This window comes from Gavialis gangeticus, unplaced genomic scaffold (assembly GCF_001723915.1).
Source record: "Gavialis gangeticus isolate Ggan-Ray unplaced genomic scaffold, GavGan_comp1, whole genome shotgun sequence".
Taxonomy (NCBI): Eukaryota; Metazoa; Chordata; order Crocodylia; family Gavialidae; genus Gavialis; species Gavialis gangeticus.
In genome coordinates, this window is record NW_017729031.1 from 93,589,963 (window position 1) to 93,613,577 (window position 23,615).

A 23,615-nucleotide genomic window follows, 5' to 3' on the forward strand; every position below is an offset into this window, starting at 1 on the left:
GATGCAGTACCCTGGAGCAATAAACTCCAGTGCATATTGCACTGGAGTTTATTGCTTTGCATTAGCTTCATGTGTAGATACACCCAATGTAAATAAAGGTGTCACAGTCTAGACCTGTATAAGCAGAACTAGTGATATTCACTGTGCTATTTTAAAATCTCTTCAAGTGTTAGACTCTACATTCTCCAAAGAATAAGCAGATAGTCCTTCAGTTTTCATAAAGCATAGCTTTTTGGATCTGATCTTACAAACCTCTTTATGCTAGTGGACCTTACTCAGAAAAATAGTCCCATTTGACATCAGTACTGATGAATGGACTTTGGGGAGCATAGTGTACAGCTTTGTCCTGCAAAGATCACACATTCCTCCAACAGGTCCTCAAGAGTCCGTCTTCTCCTAAATGTTCACTACACTATGTTGATTGGGAATGGGAATAATATGTTCAGCAAAAGTATTTTGTATCTTTTTATTTGGAGCCATCATCAACTGAAATAACATGTCATTTTTAAACAGACCAGTGTATTGTTGATGACATCACCTATGAGGTTAACCAGACATTTCACAAGCGTCATGAAGAAGGACATATGCTGAACTGCACATGCTTTGGCCAGGGTCGTGGGAGATGGAAGTGTGATCCTATTGGTAAGTCATTCGCCTACTGCTCTCCTTCTTTAAGGTCAGATGAAAACTACCATGATAACATGTTATTGTGTGATGAAGCGGAAGTGTGAATTTGGGCCAGTTTTGGGTCAGATTTTTTTTTGGAAAAATCCTGCTAGTCACAACTGGAGTCATAAAGACTTTAGAGATGTTAGGGTTGATGTACAGTAGCATGAATGAGAGCAGAATTTGACATGCTGTGGGAGAAACTGATGCTGTCTGTAGTAGCAGTGGCTAGCAGCAGCTTAACTCCTTGCCCATTTCTCTTGGAATAGTCCTTCCTTATAAAACCCTATTATCAGAAGCTATCACCAGCCTTGAGTAATTGAGTATTTTAACCACACATTAGTGAATGAGCTGATCAGCAGGCAGGAGTCTGATTTAATGCAATTAGCTGTTCTGTGGAGCAAGTGAGTAAAGATTACCTTATCTTCTAAATTGCTATTTATCCCCTTCTTTTCTGAAATTTCTAGTCTCCTAACTGAAAGCAAAAGCATGGAAAACAGCACCAAGCAAATATTACCATACCTTGGACTAACTCTTTATACTCTCCTTGCACAAGAAGATAGTGGGCTTGTCCAGACAAGCACAGATGTTTGGTTCCCTGGGGACAAGTTGCAGCAGCACAACTTGCGCCAGAGCTGCTTGTCCCTGGGAAATGCCCGTGCCATGCTTTGGCACATGGCAACTTACCCTGGGGGCGGTAGGGGAGGCTGGCACCAGCACTGGGCTGGCTCCAGCAATGGGCTGGCCCCAGCAGCCTTACCTGAGGTCCTGGGGGCTTCCTGGGGCTGCAGCCACAGCAATCCTGCCAGGCAGAGCCTGGCTGGCAGCCACAGCATGGCTCTGGGCAGCCTGGCTGTGCATTTCAGCAGTGTGTGCTGCTTTGTTTTTTTTCCCCACAGGTTTTTTTTGACCCTTGGATATCCAGGGGTCAAAAACCCGTGGGGGGAAAAAAAACTGGAGCAGCACATGCATGCACAGTGCACCCTTGCAGCACAGAGAATATCGGACTGTGTGGCATGTGACGCTGTCGATGTGTTTGTGGCACCACATACCGCACAGCTGGGCTCATCTGGATGTGTCCAGTAGGTCCAAAGTATGAATACATGCATCAGTAGCACTGCATAGGTTAGTTAAAACCATATTAACTTGGTGAAGAGAATTTTACTTTCCTAACCAAAAAATGAACACTGTTTGGGTGTTAAGACCTAGTTATTTGATCTGCTATTACTAAACCCAAGAGATCTTTAATATTTTTCTCTTGGCAGTGGTTCAGAAAGCACTAGCAGTTAAACTGTGTCTTATTACTGGACAAGTTCAGATAAGAAAGTTTGTGAAATCTGTTATTTTGAAAGAAAGAAATGTATTTAAAACATTTAAAAAGTTGCTCCCTGTTTAATTTTGCTATTTATTTCTCTAAATGTAGGCATCTATTATTTTAAAGGAGGATCAAATTGCTGTTCATTGAAATCTATGAATAAAACTTACACTGAGGCAGATTCAGATCTGACTTGTGCTTGTGCAAGTCCTCAGTTAGTCTGTTGAAGGCAGTAGTGTAAATGTAGACTTTCACTGGTTAAGCTGACTCCCAAATTTGATCCATCCTTCTTTCATTCAAACAGCTGTACTTCTAGAGCTGTGGTTCTCAACCTTTTTTAGACTCAAGGCACTCCTGAATAGACTCAAGGCAACCCTCAAAAAATATCCATTCTTAGTTTTTATTCTCTTTTTCTGCCTACATAAAATAATAGAGCAGTTTTTCTGCTGCAAAGAACTCAGTAAAACCACAGCTATAGACTTCTGTTTGAAATCCCTGGATCTATCTTGTGAATCTTGTTTGCAACAGTGTTAATGCTAACTTTGTGTGACACCCTGCAGCACCCTTGAAAGAATCTCAAGGCACCCCAAGGCTGAGAACCACAGTCTTGGTTGAGAATCACTGATCTAAACTAACTTGACAGAAATGAAAGGAGTAGCTCCAGATTTAGATTAGTGTAAGTCCATGATCTGGGACCCCTGAGGCCAATATTTTTCCTGTTGACTTCAATGGGAGCAGCAGAATTGAGCCTTAAATGAGAGGACTTGGCCAAGTGGTTGAAGCAGAATTGGGCTCCACTATCTTCTGGGGTCATCCTTGCTTAAGGAAAGCTCCCATGGCCTTCAGTGGGAATGGTGCCTGAGTAAGGACTGCACTGGCAGAGCTGGCCTTTGGAGCATTGTCATTTTAACTTACTTCAATGGTGTTTGCTTTCAAACATATTCTTTCTCATTTTTAATAGTAAAAGAGATGTCTAAAGAAGTGCCAAGGACCTTTGTTTTAAAAGTAGCCTTCTGTTGCCTCTTTTTCCTCGAGTAATGCTTTCACTAGCACTGCAGTATACTTTGCCTCAAGGTTTTACTCTTCATCATTTTTCTATATTTTAACACAGGAGATTTATTTCTGTTGTTTAAATAAACATTTGACACTGACTTGTACCTATCTCATGCCTTCAGATCAGTGCCAGGATTCAGAAACCCAGACCTTCTATCAAATTGGGGATGCGTGGGAGAAGTTCGTTCACAATGTTAGATACCAGTGCTATTGCTATGGCCTTGGTATTGGAGAGTGGCATTGCCAGCCTTTGCAGACCTATCCAGGTAAGACTCCTAAACATGAAATACATTCTCCCCAGTGGTTGTGGGGCAAAAACCTAGTATGTTTCCCCTTCTGATCAGTGCAGTCTTCATGTCCCTTCATATCTTTGTCAGCACTGAATAATGCTTGGTTCCTCTCTCTCTAATAAGCAAGAAAGGGTTGAAATTCTGTGGGACACGATGAATGCAGATGCTTTTATATTCTGCTCCCCTCACAGCATTATAGGAAATGCCTAAATGGCAGTGACAGTTGGCTTCCATTTATAGCAAGACCATTTACATCTGAAGGCAGAGATGGAAGTATCAAGCATAGCAGTAGAAGATCAGGCTCTGATCACAGCTAGTGTAATAGAAATCTGGATTCATTCCTTTGGATTCAGTGAATTTAATCTGGATTCATACCAAAATCTGGGCCACTGGGGTTTATTTCCATGTTTAACTTATAATGTATATCTGCAAATCACAGTCTGTAGGTGCTGAGTCTATTATGTTGTCCTGTATATGTACAGATCTTTTTTACTCAACCCACATACTGAAGCAAAATGCACCATGCAATGAAGTCTCTTCCATGGCTGTGGCATGAGATAAATATTTGAACTCTTCTTTGCCCAGTCAGTTCCAGGAAATCTTTATAAGCACGGTCAATGTCTCTATTTGTTGGTCTGTTCTTTTGCAGTTTCATGAACATAACATGATGACCTTTATATTTAAAGGTTGCTTCTGTCTGTTCATCCTAGTTTTAATATTGAATCACACTCAAGTATATTTAGACTCCCCTTCTGAGTAAAGATAGATAGAAAATCAAGCAGTTCCTTGTTTGGTTCTCTGACTGAAATTTTGCTTTCATACTGGTGCAAAAATGAAGTAACTTCATAGAAGTCAATGGAGTTACTGCAACAAATAAATTACATCTGCTTTGGCTGTATGTACATGAGACACTTAGTACTTGTCATTTAGTACTTGCATACCTGAGTACTAAACGAGAGCACAGTAACCAGCTTTACTGTGCAGTAGCATCCCCACATGGGGCTTCCTGGTGATGCTGACTGCGAAGTAGCTCATTATTACTGCACAGTAGTGTTGCATCACGGTTTGTGCCCCATGATGCTACTGCACAATAGTAATGACCTACTGTGCAGTAGGCGCCTCATGTAGATGTTTCCTTTATGTATAACAAGGTCATTATCACCAGTCCATTTTGATTACTGACAAAAAGGGTGCTAAGTATCCAGTAGGGCTCAGAGAGCTATTTGGACTACTGTGATGCTTTATAAACCCTCTGTATTTTTTGTCATCCAATACATTTCTCTGAATCAATACAGCGTGCTTTAGGGTTTTTTTTAAATGGTGTGGTCTATATGCAGTGAAGATATCACTGTGTATGAATGGTACTTTCAGTTTCTATAAATGCCATCTAGTTACAGAAGCCAATTGGAAGCTCTGTGAAAACAAACAGACTGTGATTTATGTGCCTATGTTGTGTGCAGTATTATGATGATCTGTGTGTAGTTGACATAAGCCATCTACATCATTTTGGCTGGTGCTTGTATTGGAGCACTAACACAGAAAATCAGATGCTAAGTTGCAGAGAAAAAGGAAGATCCTGTGATTAAGGCATGCTGGTAGAACTTTGCTATCCCTTTTAGATTGATCAGTAGTGCACAGTAAACTGGCAATTGTATTAATCTCCTCCAGTTATCAAACTTAAGGAAAGGATTCTGAAAAACGTTATTGTTGAGTGTCAGCCTTCCTCCCCTCCCTCCCCCTTCTCCCTCATCACAGTGAACTAAACAGAAGTGGAGCTTACATTTTTTACGTGATCGGACAAAAATCTCAGTGAGGCACTTACCAAAATGTGGCATGAACCCACTGGATTTAACTGATGTTTATAATGGGTATACAGCATATTTTTTCATACCTAATGCCTCACAGGCTGGGGTGACATCTTGCGTAGATGCACTGCCCAAGGAGCAAGGCAGGGACTGACTTATTGCTCTTAATATCTAAATGGCAAATGAAGTTTGGGTTTCAGAATGTGTTAGCTTAATCTAGCTAGCCCAGGTAACAACAGCAGTGAAGACATGGCAACACAGGCTTAAACATGTGCTAGCAGCCAGAGTGCAGATATTCTATGGACCCTTGGTATGTACTTTCATTGATAGCTAATGCCGAAGCCTATGCTGCTGGGACTACACTGCTCTTGTCACCTATACTGGTTAAACTAAGCTAGAACAGCTCTGCTAGCATATGCTACACTCAGGTCTTTGTTTTGAAGTGTGGACAGACCCAAAGAGTTACTTTATGATCTCTGCTTCTCATTTTTGGCCTTGGGAGGGAAGGAATAACTTGCATAGCTTTATTCTTATAAAAATTAGGAGCTCTTCACTGCCTGGTCAACCTTCACCTACTTGCATGGTGGGGATTGGCAGTGCAGCAGCATCTCTTCCCAATCCCTTTGGGCTTTAACAGTGATGGCAGCTCATTCAGGGAACTGAGTTGGCTTCTTGGTTCCCTTTGCACCTACATTCCCAAGTATTCTAGCAGCCAAATGTCTATGCTTTAATGTATTTATACCTGTAACACACTTGTGAGGTAGGAAATTACTTGAGGCTCAAAAAGGCCAACAGACAGCTCCTGTTCCACCTATCAGATGCTTAAGTGTGATGCTGTTCCACTATGCTCAACTACCTGAAAAAAGCATCGGTGGGCATGCCTACACCAAACGCTAACTGCACAGTAAGTGACCTAATAACACTGTGCAGTAGTATGCCAGGCAGAAACCATGCTAGTACACTACTCTGCAGTAGTACTAGGTTACTGCTCAGTAAGTGTCACTAAAAAGCCATGTGCCAACTCTACTGCGCAGCAGAGCAACTTACTGCACATTGATTTAATACTTGGTTAACAATGTGCAGTTAGTGCATTAGTGAATGTGTAGGTGCACCCACTGTGTCTCTTTTTTAATATGGCGTTATCTAACCCTAAGACTAAGTCACAAGAAGCAGTGAGGAGGAAGATGCATCTGCTTTCAGCATGAACTGTTTTTCAGGAACTCAAAGCATGGTGGAACAAGAGCTTAAGCAACTTACACAAGGTCAGACAGGAAGCAAGTGATACAGTAGGGAATTGAACCTGAGCCTCACAAGTCCTAGGCTTATGCCCCTAACTAGTGATTCGGTGTTTCTCTGTGTCCCACAGCAAAGGGCAGGACTGGAAGTTGAACCCTAAGGGTTGAAAAAAGACATGGGTTCATGCTTGGGTCTGATTGTCCCAGGCTTTGAACTGCATCGATTAACTTCAAGAAAAGATGTTATCTGGGATACTTCACTTAGTGGGACAATGGCCTTGTATATTTGTAGGTTCCCAGAGTAAAATGCAGTGTCCTGGGAGAAATACAAATGTCTGTTTTTAGGCTGAGAGAGACAAAACAGGAATTAGACAGTAGATCTGAGAACTACCCTCCTTTGAGGCAGTGAGCCAATGAAGGGAAGAATAGGAAACAGACCTTCTTTGGATTTCTTTGTCAAGTTTTTCTAACAGTGCTTGCTGAGCCTCATAGACTTTTATCAGACTGCTAAAACAAACTTCTTGCTGAGTTATGCAAAATATGTGCACCCTTAGACTGGAAACCAAGGTTTCATACTTTCTTTAGAGACAGGAATGACTGGAGATGTGTAAATAAATCAAATATAAAGTTCCTGAATGTGTAGATTTGGGGTTAGACAAGCTTTGAAATATTCTCCATGTGGGTATGGGTTTGTTTGGCTGGAAGTCTTTTTGAGTACATACAGGTATGTATGTTACACAGTTGTCCAAACAAACTATAAAGAAAAACCTTTAAAAAAAAAAAAAGGATTTAATTGCTAAAATAACAACTCTTCCTGCTGAGTCAGACTGTCCTTTACTGGAGTTCTCTGGGAACACATTCCTTCTAGCTTAATGCCATATGCATGTTTGAAGTGAGATCTCCTTGGCATTTAGCTGAAAGATTTTCATAGCACATTTCTAGGCAAGTGATGAAGAGCAGAACAGAGGATCATGAATAAGCCTAAAGGAGCTGTGAATTATGGGCCTGGTCTAATGACTTCTGTGGTCATAGGAGTCTTTTCACCTACCTCTAATCAGCATTGAATCAGATTGTCAGTGTTTTTTGGTTTCAATTCAGCAAAGCACTAAAGTACGTGAAATGAATGAGGCCCTCTGAGTCTACAAGTCTCCTTTCAGATGGGCTACAGCTAAAGCTCCTGGCTTTCTTTTCATTTGTGGGTCTGTGTGTGTAATCCATGCTTATTCTTCTGTTTGGCGCTTAGGTGCATCATTTAAAATCCAGCTTGTTAAATAAGTTGATTCAGAGACGTAGGGAAAGGCATGCTGTGATATTCTTTCATTAATATGAAGTTAATGCTGCAGGAGAATAATGCTGCCTCCACTAGGGTGGTCTATAATAATCACTATAAAGAGTGTTGGATCCTAGGGGATAGAAGGAAAATATACTTATTTCATATTTATACAACAATCTTAGACAAACAACACCAGTATTTTATGCGCTGACTGAACAGCAAACAAAGAGAAAATTCCCTCATTAAGTTAAAATGGAAAACTTTTATTTTAGGTGCAACCGGTCCAGTTCAGGTGATCATCACAGAGAGTCCCAATCACCCCAACTCCCATCCCATCCAGTGGAATGCACCCGAACCTTCTCACATTTCTAAGTACATTCTCCGATGGAAACCAGTAAGTACTTCTGGTTGCATAGGAGCAGAACAGTTAAAGCATCTCAGTACAGCTACAGAGGTGTAGGTTTGACCTTTAGTCTGGACTTTTGCCAAATGCTATCCTAGTTTAACCCATCTGTCAGTGGCTACCTGGAGGATCTAAGGTGACTGGATGTGGTTCTAGCCATGTTGCTCCTTTTTGTGTTGTTGGCTAAAGAAATCGGTGTGCCTTAACCATGCTAGTTTGACATGTCACTAGGCTGTAGCAGATTGTTGACCAAAATGTATAGCATCTACCATGCAGGTCTTTTCCATGCCAAACACCAAAAGATTTTGAGCATGTCTGTCTGCCTCATTACCACCATATAACACTATAGTGAGACACACTATGGCCATTTTGCATGTATCGCCCACTGAAATAGGATTTATAAAGCCAGCTATGTGGTGCTGGGCTCATACTCAACCCTCACCATGGTGCTGAGGTGTTATAGATATCCCCTCTCCTTTCCTTCTTTGTTTTGGTTTTTTTTCCCCCACCAAAAACCCCCATAAATATTGAGGAAATGTAGCTCCTCATGAAAATTCTCATATTGTTAAAAAGGTATTTTTGGTAGTTTAAAAAAGTGTATGCTGGTCTTGTTACTAATCCAGTGTCCATGTCCTAATGGAGGGGACATTTGCATTTAGGGCTAAAGGTGACTGATGTTCTATAAACATGTACTGTTGTCATGGCTGTCTTTGCAAACAGTACTAGTCACTGTGTTTATGAGTTGCATTATTGGCAAATACTCTAGCATAGTAGTAGGTTCAATTAGGGTGAATAAAACTAGTCCTTGTGAAAGATGTCTTATTTGAAGGGAACGCAGTTTTTTACTATCCACGTATAATTGCAACAATTGGATTTGATTGTACCGCATAAGTGAGGAGGTAAAAACAAGCAGGAAATGAAGATGTAAACTTCTGGCAGGAAATTAAATAAACATGGGTCATTTCTCTTCTCCTGTGAACCCTAAGCCACAGCTGGTTAACCTCTGCTTTCTGGCTTATTCATAATTAAGTATGATTCATTTTAACCAGTGCAAATGCATTGCCACATAGTCCTCAAGAGAACACTCTTTACACATGGCTATTTAACATGTTTATGTCTACCCACTGCCCATTATTAAGAGAACAAGGATGTTTTGATCCAAAGCCTGCTGACATTGCTAGGAGTTTTTTCTACTGATTTTAGTGGAACTTGGATCATGGCATAAAGATAATAGGATTTAAGCATGGTTGGGGGAGGGGGAGGGGAAACATTTTTAAGCTGGGGTTTTGTTTGGGAACTTCTCATAGGAAATAGTAGGAAGAGGAGGAAAAAGATTGCAGTTCATGATTTTTCATGAATTTTCAAATGATGGCTCACTGCATGATTTCCAACTATGTATTCTCCAGTTGTTTGTACCTGTTGTAGAATTAATGTGTGATTTCAGGTTTTGTTTTTGAAGAATGGTTACAATGTGTGTATTGTACTAAGACCTCTCTGGACACCTCTAATATTAAAGTTTAACTGTATTGTTATCCAATACCCCATTGCAAATTAACCAACCTGTTTATAGATAGCTCCCTGCCTGCACTTCCCCATGAGGAGCTGTTTATCTGGATATTAGTCCTTCCATTCAGACGTCACAGTGGTGGGAAATCATATAGAAGCTTAGCTAGCTAGATCTCCCTGCTTTTGGTCTTTGAGCTCTCTTCCATGACAGTGGATGACTTTCTTCTTTTAGAAAAACTCCAGAATACGTTGGAAGGAAGCCACCATCCCTGGTCACTTGAACTCCTACACCATCTCAGGCCTGAAACCTGGTGTAATATATGAAGGACAGCTTATCAGTGTGCAACAGTATGGACTCAGAGAACTCACCCGCTTTGATTTTACTACAGCTGTGATCAGTAAGTAAAACCAGGGAGTAGAATTCCAGCCCAGGACTTTTCTATATTTCACTTCTTTGCAAGGTAGTTCCCTGAATTATTTGTTCGTATTACAAATGAGCTGCATCCTATCAGGATGTTATTTTAAAGTGAATTTTTATGCGTCTCATAGTGGACTTCCCTGCTTGAAAAGAATTGGGCCAGATCCTAGCGAAAATAAGTCAGTGGAGCTGAGCTGAATGATCCCAGCTGAGAATCTTGCCCTTCATTTCTACTGGATTGGTATTTGATCTTTCAAATAAAATTTATTTCCATTCCCCATCTCTTTCCTCTTTAGGCAACACAGTTGTTGGAGAGACAACTCCACTTACTCCTATGGTTGCTACCTCTGAATCAGTCACAGAAATCACAGCCAGTAGTTTTGTAGTCTCCTGGGTTTCCGCTTCTGACACTGTATCAGGATTCCGTGTGGAATATGAGCTCAGCGAGGAGGGCGATGAACCTCAGTATCTTGGTAAGGACGATGTTTGGACCCTTTGGGTCGGATTCTCACCAGCAGTAAACTGCTAGAGCCCCATGGCAGTCAGGGGGGTTATAGTCATTTATACCAGTCCAACACTTGGACTTTCTATACTTATGCATGGTTGAGTCCCTCAGTTGTTATTATCAGAAACATACCTATTTGGGATAATGGCATATTTTTGTATTGTGCTCTCACCATTCTATAATGGGTTGGCAGCGTTTTTGGGTGGAGTGCCAAAAACACCCACAACATTGACTTGTAAGATGTTGGCATGCCAGGGGCAGACAGCGGGTAGTCATGATGGACCCGATCCTTGTTGTGGCAGCTCAGCCACAGCCCCTTTCCCACTGTCTGCCCCAATGCACACGTGCTAAGCAAAATCTCTTCACATGCCATGCTCTGGCACTTGTGCCGAGCATTGTCTACTCCTGTTCTATAATACCAGCATTTTAGGTAATGCAGGAAGGATGATCTAGTAGTGGGATAGACTACAGACATTTGGGTTAATTTCTTAGCTCTGTCACATACTTCTTGTCTGACCTTGGGCTGCTTAATCCTAACCTTTCTGAAAAATGAGATTCATAATATTTCACAGGGATTTATGAGGCTAGATAATGCTTATGTGCCACGGGGATTTGCGTGTTATAAAAAATAATGTGTGAGAGAGAATAACAGTCACTGATTTATTTCTGTTCAACTGCTGCCCTGCTGAAGGCTTGACACTGATTATCCCTGGATCCTTCAGATCATTTTTCTAACCTTTCTGGGCCAAATTGGGAACTTGGGGTATAACTTGGTACAGAATCAGTGTTTGCTGAATATCAGTGCTTAATGCCAGGCAGAATGCAGCTGAGGTGACATAAAGGTTTGTCTACATGGGCCTGTCATTTCAGTGCCCTCACGACTCCAGGTCCTGGCTTCTTCCAGGCAGACTTGCCAGTTGTAGAGAGCTAACTAACCTAAATTGCATGGAGTACTTGAGATACGGACTAAAGATTAAGTTTAAACCGAACGCATTTTTTTCAAATATTTTCACTCAGAACTAGACTTGAACCTAAGCCTCTCATGTTTCAGAGGGTGGGGGGGAGTTGGTGAACAAACAGCTAGATTGCTAAGCCTTTTCTTTTTTTTTTCCCTGCCATAAAGATCTCCCAAGCACAGCCACCTCTGTTAACATCCCTGACTTGCTTCCTGGTCGCAAGTACATAGTTAATGTCTACCAGATCTCAGAAGAAGGAGAGCAGAACCTGATCCTGTCCACTTCACAGACAACAGGTACGTGGCTTCCAAAGCCAAGGCGAAGACACTATTCTGTGTTTGTTTTATTAGAGGGAGATTGTCATGTCTCAGCCTCACTTGTTTTTTTTTCTTTGTTACTCCTTTAAATAGCACCAGATGCACCTCCAGAGCACGCGGTGGAAAGTGTGGAAGACACCTCAATTGTCATTAGCTGGAGCAGACCACAGGCTCCCATTACAGGTCTGTCTCATTTAAGTGATTCTGTTTGAAAATGTCAATGGAATCTTCAAATCGTGACATGAAAAAGGAGAGGGACATACAGAGGCCACCAGAGGTAATGAGCAATTCATGTGGAGTGCAGGATTCACCTTAAGGCTGAAAAGACTATGTAACACTTTTATAATGGGTTTATAATTTATAATTTGAAGCCCATATTTCAGTTTTCAAGGAGAGGAATACAAACAGAGCCCTGCAAGTTTATTTTAAGGTTCTGGTTTGTTTAACTGCAACTCCACTGTCCTTCCTATGTGTCCCCTATTTGTCCCCAAGTCATCCCCACAACAGACTGGAGACTGTATTGTTACCCAGAGATCACTGCTTCAGAATGCTGTGGTCTTCTTATCCAGAGATGTGCTTTGTCCCATTTTAGAGACTGATATATTTGGAAAGGGCCACTATGAGCCTCTAACTTGACTTTTGATGGGGTTCAGATGAAGACAGCTGCAAACCTCATTCAGGCATGTTATTTGGATCATCTGGGAAAATCTGTTCATATAAAATGTTCACTATTCCTTGTTCCAACTTGTCATGAGCATGAATGGTGACTCTGTTTTCATTGTTTTAGGTTACAGAATTATCTATTCACCATCAGTGGAAGGGAGCAGCACTGAGCTGAACCTGCCTGATACTGCTACCTCTGTGACCCTCAGTGATTTAATGCCTGGTGTTCAGTATAATATCAGCATTTATGCAGTGGAAGAAAATCAGGAGAGTACTCCTGTCTTTATCCAGCAGGAAACCACAGGTGTCCCACGTGCAGGTAAAAAGCTAGGACACTCCCTGTGATATTATAGATATTATGGTAGATATTATAGATTAATCTAAGAGACACAAAGAAGCCAAGTGGAAAGAAATATGTGAACCTGAGGGTATACTTTTAATTGTAAATCTAGCATCTGCAAATGCTCTGAGCAGGCTTGTAATCAACATTGGATTTAATTGTAAATCTCACTAATTTTCAGTGAATATATAAGCTTTAACCACTAACATGGATAAGTCAAATGTTAATGAAAGATTATCACTTAATATCAGTCATTTTAATTAGCAACGGCTTAATACCTAACGGTAAGATTACAGGCCAGTCAAAAGACTGGCTTGTTTTGTAGGATCCTGTCTACATATATGGAAGATAACTGTAAGAGCTTCCTGTGTCATCATAAAGAGGCTCCCTTGAGTGCGAGTGCTGCTACTATTGAAAATGTGTTTTGTTGCCCTGATATTTAGGCCATTCATTTCAAATGTATTGGATCACATACGTGGATCCACTAGCTATAATTAGCTTGCTTTTTTTTTCCCCTCAGGGGCCAAGTCCTTTCCTATTCCACTGAAGTCAATAGGAGTGGAAATTTTGCAGCACTTTTATTGACATCAGCTGGATTGGGGCTTTATGCTAGGGACATCAGCTTGAAAAAAATGGCATTACTTTAAAGCGATCAGCTAGATTGAGTAACAAAACCAAAAGGAAATATACTAAAAGAACTAGAATTTGGTGTACTGGCAGGGGAATTAGATATCCTTGAAAGTAGCAAGCATAATGTTTTCACTGTGGGAATCCACCAAGAATAAAGTTGGCCCAAGGATTTTATGGTTTGGCATCCATTTGTTCTGAAAATTACAGAAGTTTGTGCTGGCTAGCATTAATGCAGCTTCAGTGCTTGTACAGAGGTCTTAACTGGAAACCTGCTTTGAGTATATGAATCCACATTGGCCCCACAATGCTGAAGTCATGAGAGTTTTGCTTTCGACTTCAGCGAGACCAGAATCGGAGCCAGTAGTTGTTTAATTATAAAGATGTTGGATTTTAAGTTAATTATAGACCCTCTGAATTTGCTGCAGGTTTTCAAAATCCTTTCCTTTAATTTGCAAAAGATTCTTGTTTCCAATCCTAGAATGTACTTTGTCAAGCTTGTGGGTTTGTATGAACTTGACATTCTGCTGCTTAGTACATTTGATTATTCAGTTTTTCCTTTTGTGCCAACAAAATGTCATATATAAATCATAGAACAAAATCTTTTAAGCTCCTCAATGGCATTTCAGATGTACACAGATACTTTCAGGAATTTTTTTAAAGATAAGGTTTACTTGACATTTCTCTATTTGGTAAACAGTTTTGATCAGTGTCAATGGATTGTATTATTCAGTAAACACCCACTTTTTTTCTTGGTTCACACCATCCTGGTGTAGACTCCTTTGTCATTCAGTGAGGACATGCTCTGATTAGCTGTACTGATCTCTTCTGTTAGATGATATTCCTTCACCCAGAGATCTACAGTTTGTGGAAGTTTCTGATGTCAAAATTACCATCATGTGGACCCCACCTGAGAGCGCTGTGTCTGGCTATCGTGTGGAGGTGATCCCAGTTCACCTCCCTGGTGAACATGGACAGCGACTGCCTATTACCAGGAGTTCCTTTGCTGAGGTCATTGACCTTCTACCTGGAACAACCTATGTCTTTAAGATCTTTGCTGTGAGCCATGGGAGGGAGAGCAAACCATTGATTGGAGAGCAAACCACCAGTAAGCATCTTTCCTTTAAGCTTTTTAAGAATGTTGAAATGAATATTTTTGGTCCCTTTCAGTAAAATGTAAATGGAACACTTAGTTCTACTCCAAGAGGCACCCATTCAGTAGAAGTACAGTGCTGGGAATTCGGTCAGTCAACCATTGATCTCTTTAGCAGATTTATTTTCCTCCAGTGCTTTCCAATGGGAGTTTAATTCTCATGGCAGTTTCCAGCAATTTAATGTAGTTGAAATTCTTTAAATTGACTGACAATTTATGGGCTGCCTAGAGCTCTCCTCTATCAAACAGCTGAGACTCTGATTTTCAAAGACATTACCATTTCTGTTTGCTGTGGGAGCAGACCTTGCTTAGTTTTCTTTGAAAACCCCAGTCATAGTTATAATGGTTGACATGCACACCTGGCTTGTGATCACTTCAGTGCATCTGAGAACTTGGTTTGTGCCCTGGGTCTTGGTTTTACCAAGTTAGTCCTGTAGGGTTTTTTTTATCAGATACCCCCACAATGTATTTCAGGATGCACAGAATTAGTCGACATTCGATATATCCAGGACTTTATATTTATACAATGTGTGTTCAAAGCAGATTGCTAACTTGCTATGAAACATTCATTATACCTTTTTTTTTCACTCTCATCACAGTGAAGTTTCTGGAAGTTTTCATGTTGGTTTGTTTTGTTTTTTTTTGTGGACTTTTGATTAGGCTTATAATGAGTGAATGTTCCATGCTAATCCTGTCTGGTCAAACCCTGTCCTAGGTTTGTCAGTGACAGTATTGCAGTATGAGTCCCATATGTTACTTTCTGTTCAGTGTAAAATTCCTGGCTCCTTGGGTGAGAAAAACGTAGAGGAAATCTGGCAATTCCTTATTTTCTGGAATCACAGAAAGGAGTGAGGTATTGGATAAACATGTTAAGAGGAACTCAAAGGAGCTCAGCATCTTTGATGTGCCCCTTGCAGCGCTTTTCCAAGGGGCACATCAAAGAAAGAAAGGCTTTTCCAGGAAAGGCAGATCAAAGAAAGAATCCAGAAAATGCATACTTGAGTATTGCACAACCCTACAAAAAGTTGCTAGAGTAAGGTCCAGTCCTTGATTTTGAAAGTTTGTTCATATTACTCTTAACCCTGGACTAGCCTTTCAAAAGCATTTAACCCCCTGTTGTACTCAATGCTATCATATTTGCAACTACATCTTTTCCCAGGCTACCATTTTGAAAAGGGGCTCACACTGTTGAAAATTTGGTTCAGGGCACCTAAAAGCAGGGAAGCAGAAGGTCTGTAAATCTTTTAAGTTTCCAAAACAGTTTAGATGCCTGGACATGAAGAGTGGTGCTTTCTAAGCACCTAGAGGATTCGGGGTATGTCTTCATTGCTTTCCTGGTGGTCCTGGGAGTACATACTTGAGCATCCCTCACCTGCCTGCCTCTGTCCACATGTGCCAAATCTAGAAATGAGATAAAGAAACCATGCTTCACAGCTGCTCTTTAGCATATTGGAGATAGATGCTATGAGAGCTGCTCTGGAGGGGTGCTCCCAGAACAGTTTCGCTGCTTACTTTTTGGGGTTGGCATGACAAGTGAGAGCAGGCGGGCATGGCATACTTGAGAGCAATCCCCCCTGGAAGCAGCAGGGATACAGAAAAAATCCCTGCTTTGACTGGGATTTTTCTGAACATGTCTGTAACTTAGAAGCACTAGTCCCACGAGAAAGCACTTTTGAAAATCTTTTACTCTGCTATTGCTTCGCTCTTTAAAAACACATGCCCACCCACACAAACCTCACATAGCAGCATTTACAAAGCTCCCAGTTAGACCTACAGATTTCAGTTTGTTCTTAATGGAGATTAGTAGGTTCTGAGTACTTCTGGAAATCTGGCCCACTTCATTGAGGTCCCTTAATGGATATGGAGCTCTTTTGGAAATTTTGTCCCTAGTGGGATACAGAGCTGAGTATAGGCAATTGAATAGCTTTGCACAGACATAGTAGCAAATGCCTGGAATTATTTTCTTGGAGGCTACAATCATTCACTTAACTGTTTTGTTTAAACCACATTTCAGAAAGTATGCTATAAATTGTGTCCTGTAAGCAGAAGTCCTGGGAAAAAGAAAGCAGTCAGAGTTCCCAAGATAAAACCCAGCAGCAAAAGTCTTCCCACGGTGCATGCTTGATTCCCTTTCTGTTTTTCTGTTAAACAGTGGTCTGTAAATAAACTGATTGTGTGTGAGTGTGCATGTGTGTTGTTTTTAACGTGGAAGAAGGAAGTGAGGAAAAACCCTAGCAGAGCTGACAGAACAAATTCTGTAACAGATAACTGAATACATATCTACGTATGAGATATGACCCCCTAACCATTTTGTGTGAGGAATAAGGCTGAATAGTAGTAGAGGTACAAAAATACAACTTCATACATTTATATTTATTATCCTCAACCAGCTTTTTATATTCTAGATGGAGACAGTCCTCAAACCTTTTTTGAAACTGTTATTTTGGGGCTTTATGATAACCACATTTCCTCACAAAAGAATTTCCATTTAATCAAAACCATTTTTCATCAAAAAGGGCTTGATGGAAATTTTCTGACAAGTGCTGGTTCTAACAACATGATACAGAAAAGGTTGTAACTCAGAGCCAACTTTTAAAACATATTGAATTTGCTAACTCCCATTGCTTTCAATAAGAGTTAGCCAGCGAAATATCTTTTAAAATCTGGTCCTTAGTTTTTACAAGGACATGGTCTGTCAAGGGTAACATCTCTGTTCCATTCATTTAGACCTGGATCCAGGCACAATATTAAATACAGGCATAACTTTAAGCATCTGTTTAGGTACTTTGGTCTGTTGGAGCCGTCAGGACTTTGTAGCGCTGGTTCTTGACATAGGGATGAGGTTAAAAGCAATGCTAGTATGATGACTGGTAGTTGTCTTATTTCAAAAGCTTTGCATGAGTCTTATAGAAGAGACAAACATGTGTAGGATTGCTTTAGAGCAGGCTCTAAATTCTGACAATGGTAGAAGACCAGATGAGTGATTCCTCCACAGAAATATGATATATTTATTACATTAAAATTAAATTAATTCTAAATTAAAATAAAATTATATTTTAAATTTAGAATAAGTGTTTTGGTATTTGTAAAAAAAAAAAAAAATGAAGATTTTTTTTTTTCTTTCTTTTTTCTTTTTTTCAAGGGCAAACTAAAGTTAAGCACCAAAGCTATGTTTAGGAGTCTAAGGGCATGTCTCTAGATGCGAGGCATACATTTTCAAAGGGCACAAAAATCAACAGCACACATTTATGCCATTGCTTTGTGCCCCAGGGCATGCCCTTGCATGTGCTCCCTGACACGTGACAAATTGTCTTGAGTGGGGTAGGGGAGGCTAAGGCCAGCACCTGTGCTGGCCCTAGCAGCCTTACCTGAGGCTCTGGGGGTCTCCCAGGGCAGCAGCAATGCCGATCTGGCTGTACAGAGCCTGGCCAGCAGCCAGACCATGGCTCTGGACAGCCAGGTTCCATTTCTGGTGGTGCACTTGTGCCATGCTGCTTTTTGCAGCATTTTTTTTTTAATAGGGGGACATTCCAGTATTAAGTTTTGGCACTGTGCTGCAAATCTGCAGTGCAGCTCACAGTTGCACATTTACCAAGTCCAGTTTGCAGCCCCACAAACAGGTTTGAGGTGCTGCAGATCACATGCGTTCACTTGTCTGGATGTACCCTAAGTAGCTTGATTAAAGAAATCTGCTAAGTACTCAGAAACAATCATGAACTCAATAAGAGCTGCTGGGCTCAACAGTTTTAAAAATCAGGCCACTTCATTAAGTGTGTTGATATGGATTTAACAACCTATTTTTAGGACCTAGTTTTTCAAAATCATGACGGGCGTATTTCGAAATTAGCAGCAGCAGCAGGGTGTTGTTATCTCATCAGAAATACTAACGTTCGTTTTGCTTTCCTTTTTAGAACTTGATGCCCCCACCAACCTGAGGTTTGTCAATACTACTGAATCTTCAGTGTTGGTGACCTGGACCTCACCACGTGCTCCAATCTCAGGATACAGACTGACTGTAGGTCCCACGAGAGGAGGCCAGCCAAGGAACTATAATGTGGGACCATCTGTCATTAAGTACCTATTAAAGAACCTGAAGCCTGGGACTGAATATACTGTATACCTTGTGGCAGTGAAAGACAACCAGCAAAGCACCAGAGAAACTGGGGTCTTCACAACTTGTAAGCACAATGGATTCCTATTCATTGCTTGATAACACTGCTGGCTTCAAAGCTGTAGGGTTTGTGCTGAGAGTTGCTGTTCTAGTTTGCTTTTTTAAAGGGATACTTTGAAATAAAGTTTAGATACAGCCAGTCAAGAAATTAGGTGCTTTCCTATGGGAAATTCTGGCAGAAACAGAAAAGGGTTCATCTTCAAAAATTTTCAACAAAATGTTTTAAAATGTTGAAGAAACAAAAACATGTTCAATTTTCAACAATAAGATACCAAAAAAAATGGGGGAGAGGGTGGTAAATGTAACACTTTTTCTTGTGGCATCTTTGAATTGTTGGTTGGATTTTAAAAATTCTAAATGAAAGGTAAAAATGGTTGTAATCAGACTTTCTCCACAGGGAAGTGGGAAAAAAGTTATTCACAAGTTTGCAAAAAAAAATCAAAAGGTAGTATTTCTGCAGTTGGACTGTATCATTTCATAAAGATTGGATACTTTTTATAGTTACAGACACAAGTATGATATATTATTATATTGCCCTCTGTCCCTTTTATTTCTGCTGTTTGATATGAAAAAATATAAAAAGAGGCTTTCCCCAAAGCAATACAGGCTTAATATGTGTTCCTTAAAAACCTAAAATACTTTTAGAAGGAATAAGATATGAATACAAATAATATGATTCAGGATTTATTTTATGGTGAAGTTGCTACATAAACCAACAAAACTCAGGGGAAAAAAACCCTCGTTGGTCAGGCTGAGAGCCACATCCTCTGTTCAAAGGAGCTCAAGTTGTTCTTTGAAAAGAAATACAAAGTTAGAAGAAAGGGTCTACATTTATCTTTGGAGAAACACTATTAACTTAAGTGACCTTACAGCAAAGATGTAATTGCTCCACAGACTCTGTTAAGTGGAATCCATTTCCTCCTTATGACACAGCATGGCCTTTTATATCCAGCTGAGTGGAGGGGTCCAATCTGGGTCACATGTATGGACCAGTGGGCCATGTATTGCTTTTATTTACACTGGTATCAATTCAAAGTAAATCTGATGATTTCTTTAGAGGTATTCTGGGTTGAGGCTGCTCTAATCAAGAGCTTTGGTTTCTTTGTGACACTCCTACCAGCTGGCATCTGGTTGGGATCATCACAGAGCTTGATAAAGCTCCTCAAACTTGGTTTGAATTACCTTTTTCCATATTGGAGTGAAGATGCTGCTGAGGGCAAGAGACAAGGGAGTGTCTTTGGGTTTGAGCAGGGGAGATGAATGGAGGGAACTGCAGTCATAACTACTGGCCTGGGACATTGTAGATAAAGGGCCCGAATGGAAGAAGCTGCCTGTTGGGCCAGTAAGTATATTTACCCTCCCCAGGAGAGCATACTTTCCCAAACTTATGGCTGGGAAAAGAGAGGCTCCATGAGGCCCTGTGCCCAACTGGTATCTTTTTTTAAACCCTAATATTTTGATTTCTCTGCACAGCACCACCAAAAACAACTGAGCTTTTGGACAAATTGGTTGTCAAATTCATTGTTGCTAGCTCTCAGCATTTAAAAATCATTGCTCGGTCCCTCAAAGTATGCGATTTTAAAATATACATTAGTTTCTTTATATTTGCCTTTTGAGATGGGAACCTTTAGGACTCATGTGCTTAAACTTTCTGTGCAACTCCAAGGGCTAGAAACTTACTTTCAAAAGTGAAATCTGAAATCCTTGTGTAATCATAATAGGGTACCAGCGACTTGGAGTTAAATCACAAGAGTTGGCAACATTTCGAATTTACTTTTTGGGAAAATAGTATATTTTGTAATTGATCTAGGTATAGAAGGGGGAAAAAAAGCCCAGGCTTCTAAGTCTGACCACAAGATGTACTTGCAGCCAGATTTTGAACTTTAAAAGAAAGATTTTAATGCAAAGCAAATATTGACAGCCTCCCCCAAAAAAGTATACTTCACAAATGAAACAATATTACAGTTCTGTGATTTTAATTTTGTAGAGAACAAACACAAGGCCAAAATAAGATCATGAAAGTCACATTGTAAGGCATTAGTGTTTGTACCATTATCTTCTACTGAGCAGCTGTAGAATGAGAAGTGTGTTAACACAGGTTTCTGTGACTGCCTGTCTGAGTATTGCTAAATATGAACTCCTTTTATTAATTAATTTCACAGTGCAGCCAGTGGGCTCAATCCCTCCCTATCACACAGAAGTGACAGAAACATCCATTGTGGTTACCTGGACACCTGCACCAAGAATTGGTTTCAAGGTAAGAAAGTTAAAGTCCTTGGCTCTTCCCCTCCCCTCCCCTCCCCCATTGCTTAATTATAGTAGCTGTCACCCAAATAGGATCAGTTAAGAAGTAATGGTCATGAGCTATGTTGAAGTTAATAGCCTGGGAAAAGATGTAGTTGCAAATATGATAGCATTGAGTATAACAGTTATAAGTGCCTTGTGTTCCTTGCTTGGAGTGACTATTCAGAGATTAAAATATTTATGCAAGTAAGTGATGCCTGAAATGGGCCTGGTGCAAGGCCTCTTGAATTCAGTGGGAGTCTTTCATTTGACTTCTGTGAGTGGGAGTGAGCCCATTTATGAAGCACCCTGATGATTTATTCTTATCGCCCAGTGAGGTTGCATCAGCACATTTTGGTATGTGGCATCATGTTCCCCTTGGTTTATAGAGGTGTACTCTATTTGTGTCCTTTGTGTAAGAGATGGAATTGAACATAAGCTAGCTTTCCCACAACTACTTTGTTAATGATTAGCATGAAATATGCAGACCCATGCTAGGGTCACTGGGGAAGAGGTTTATAGCATGCTTGTAAGGACGTAACTTGTTAGTATGCAAGACTAAGACATGACTTTTCAAACTTGGTTCCCCTTGGCAGCTGGGTGTGCGACCAAGTCAAGGTGGAGAAGCCCCACGGGAGGTGATTTCTGAATCTGGTAGCATTGTCATATCTGGCTTGACTCCTGGAGTAGAATACATCTACAGCATTTCGGTCCTGATGGATGGCGAGGAGAGAGAGAGTCCAATTATCAACAGTGTAGTTACACGTAAGACACCTCTGATTTTTCCCTTGATTACATTCCATATTTGTACTCTGCCTTGATTTCATCCCTAATTTATTCAGGGATAAAGTACTAGACTGGGACAAGGGACATCGGGATTCTAGTGTCATGTCACCTGTGTCACTGACTAGCAGTATTACCTCTGCTACCACAGGCATGTCTCTGTTCCTCAATTCCTCCTTGTAGTTAATGAGACAAATGGTACTGACTGCTTATAAAGAACATTGAAATGTATATGCCTGATCCAGTTCCAGTTGGCATGAATGGAAAGACTTCAAATGTGGTATTTGTCTCCCTATGTCCTGTCCTTTGTCTCCCCCAGTCTCATTTATTTTCCCTTTGATACAGGTATGCCATTTTACTTTAATACATGGGGACAGCCAAGAACAGTTCTGAAATAATCAATTTGTTTAGTTAATCACAACAAGGAAGTAGGGTTTCTTCATTAAAGGAAATAATGATTCTTTGAATTATCTACTAATCATTTATTTGGTTTCTTGTAGCATTGTCCCCACCAACTACCCTTCATTTGGAGCCTAATCCAGACACAGGAGTCCTGACTGTATCCTGGGATAGAAGTACCACTCCAGGTAATTGCATATAGGCACAAATTGCTTTCCATCCGATCAGCCTAAGTCAAGTGTAATTACACTGACTTGCATTACATTCCTGTTAAAAGCAGCTCCTACTTGATTAACTGGTCACCAAATAAACATTTTGTTGCCATTTAACTTTGTTACATTGAAATACAATGAGGTATAGTACAAATATTCCACCTCCCCATCTGCCTTACATTCCATATGAAATTATTTTTCAAAATATAATGGAAATGGTTTTAAGTTGATGCAGGAGTTTGAAGAAACTGTTCAAATATTCCCCTCAGTTATAAAACAGACTAAGAAAAGAGAGGATTTATGGCAGTAAAATCTAGGTGTATGCCTTGGAAAGCATGTGTGGGATTTCCAGAGCACTCACTTTCTCCCATTGAGGCCAATGGGACTCTTATCACTGACTACTACAAGAACAATTAAGTCAACACTGAGCACTTTAGAAAATCCAATCCCGGGTCTATAAATATGGCCTTTTTTATGTTACTAGAAATTTGTCTTGAACCCCTGAGAGTGAATAGTTAAAGTGCTGGAATGAGTGATCATATCAGATAAAAGTCAAGTGTCCCCTGACCCTAGTGGCCCTTGACCTAGCATGGTTAAGGCATGTCAGCTTCCATAGCCACCATCACACAAGTGAATTATGTCATTAGCATCCTGTCTGCCTTTGATCACCTGGCAAATGATCAGATATATACTTATAAGTAACTCCACTTTGGCAGGAGTCCAGAGCAAAGGTCAAACTTAGACATTTGGTGCCACAGCAAGGTGCCTTAACCTCTCTACCACTGGATCCCCCTGAATAAGCATGGATCTCCCATTAATTCCTATGGGAACTGCTCAGCTAAGTCTCCACTGGGCAGCTCTTTGGAAACTTTTCTTTGTGTTAACTCCAAATGAATGTGTACTTGCCTGCCAGGATCAGGAGTTTGGATATGATCAGGAGGGTAAGATACAAGTAATTATATATGCCTGATTTGAGTAAATATAGCATGAACTGATTTCTTCTTGTGCTTTATGTATTTAAGGTATTTCTGGGTACAGAATTACCACTGTTCCTACCAGTGGACAGCAAAGTTACACCCTGGAAGAAATGGTCAGTGCAGAACAGACTTACTGCACCTTTGAAAATTTGAGCCCTGGAGTGGAATACAATGTCAGTGTGTATTCAGTCAAGGGCAACCAGGAAAGCATCCCCATCTCCAAAACCATCACACAAGGTAAAAAAAGGACAAGGAGTGGCATCAA

At 40.5% G+C, this 23,615-nt stretch overlaps 1 protein-coding gene across 7 annotated transcripts in view; it reads left to right on the forward strand.

The window, feature by feature from the left end:
- The window catches only part of FN1 (fibronectin 1), a 96,126-nt gene that overhangs the window by 22,785 nt on the left and 49,726 nt on the right, over positions 1–23,615 (forward strand). For all 7 annotated transcript variants that reach the window (XM_019523387.1, XM_019523388.1, XM_019523384.1 and 4 more), the window contains exons 11-24: positions 514–642; positions 3,157–3,300; positions 7,910–8,031; positions 9,779–9,944; positions 10,261–10,437; positions 11,593–11,721; positions 11,836–11,925; positions 12,530–12,724; positions 14,208–14,480; positions 18,437–18,703; positions 20,859–20,953; positions 21,576–21,744; positions 22,263–22,349; positions 23,396–23,587. In XM_019523387.1, coding sequence (XP_019378932.1) covers positions 514–642; positions 3,157–3,300; positions 7,910–8,031; positions 9,779–9,944; positions 10,261–10,437; positions 11,593–11,721; positions 11,836–11,925; positions 12,530–12,724; positions 14,208–14,480; positions 18,437–18,703; positions 20,859–20,953; positions 21,576–21,744; positions 22,263–22,349; positions 23,396–23,587 — 2,235 coding nt within the window. The remainder of the gene's footprint in view (positions 1–513; positions 643–3,156; positions 3,301–7,909; positions 8,032–9,778; positions 9,945–10,260; positions 10,438–11,592; positions 11,722–11,835; positions 11,926–12,529; positions 12,725–14,207; positions 14,481–18,436; positions 18,704–20,858; positions 20,954–21,575; positions 21,745–22,262; positions 22,350–23,395; positions 23,588–23,615) is intronic.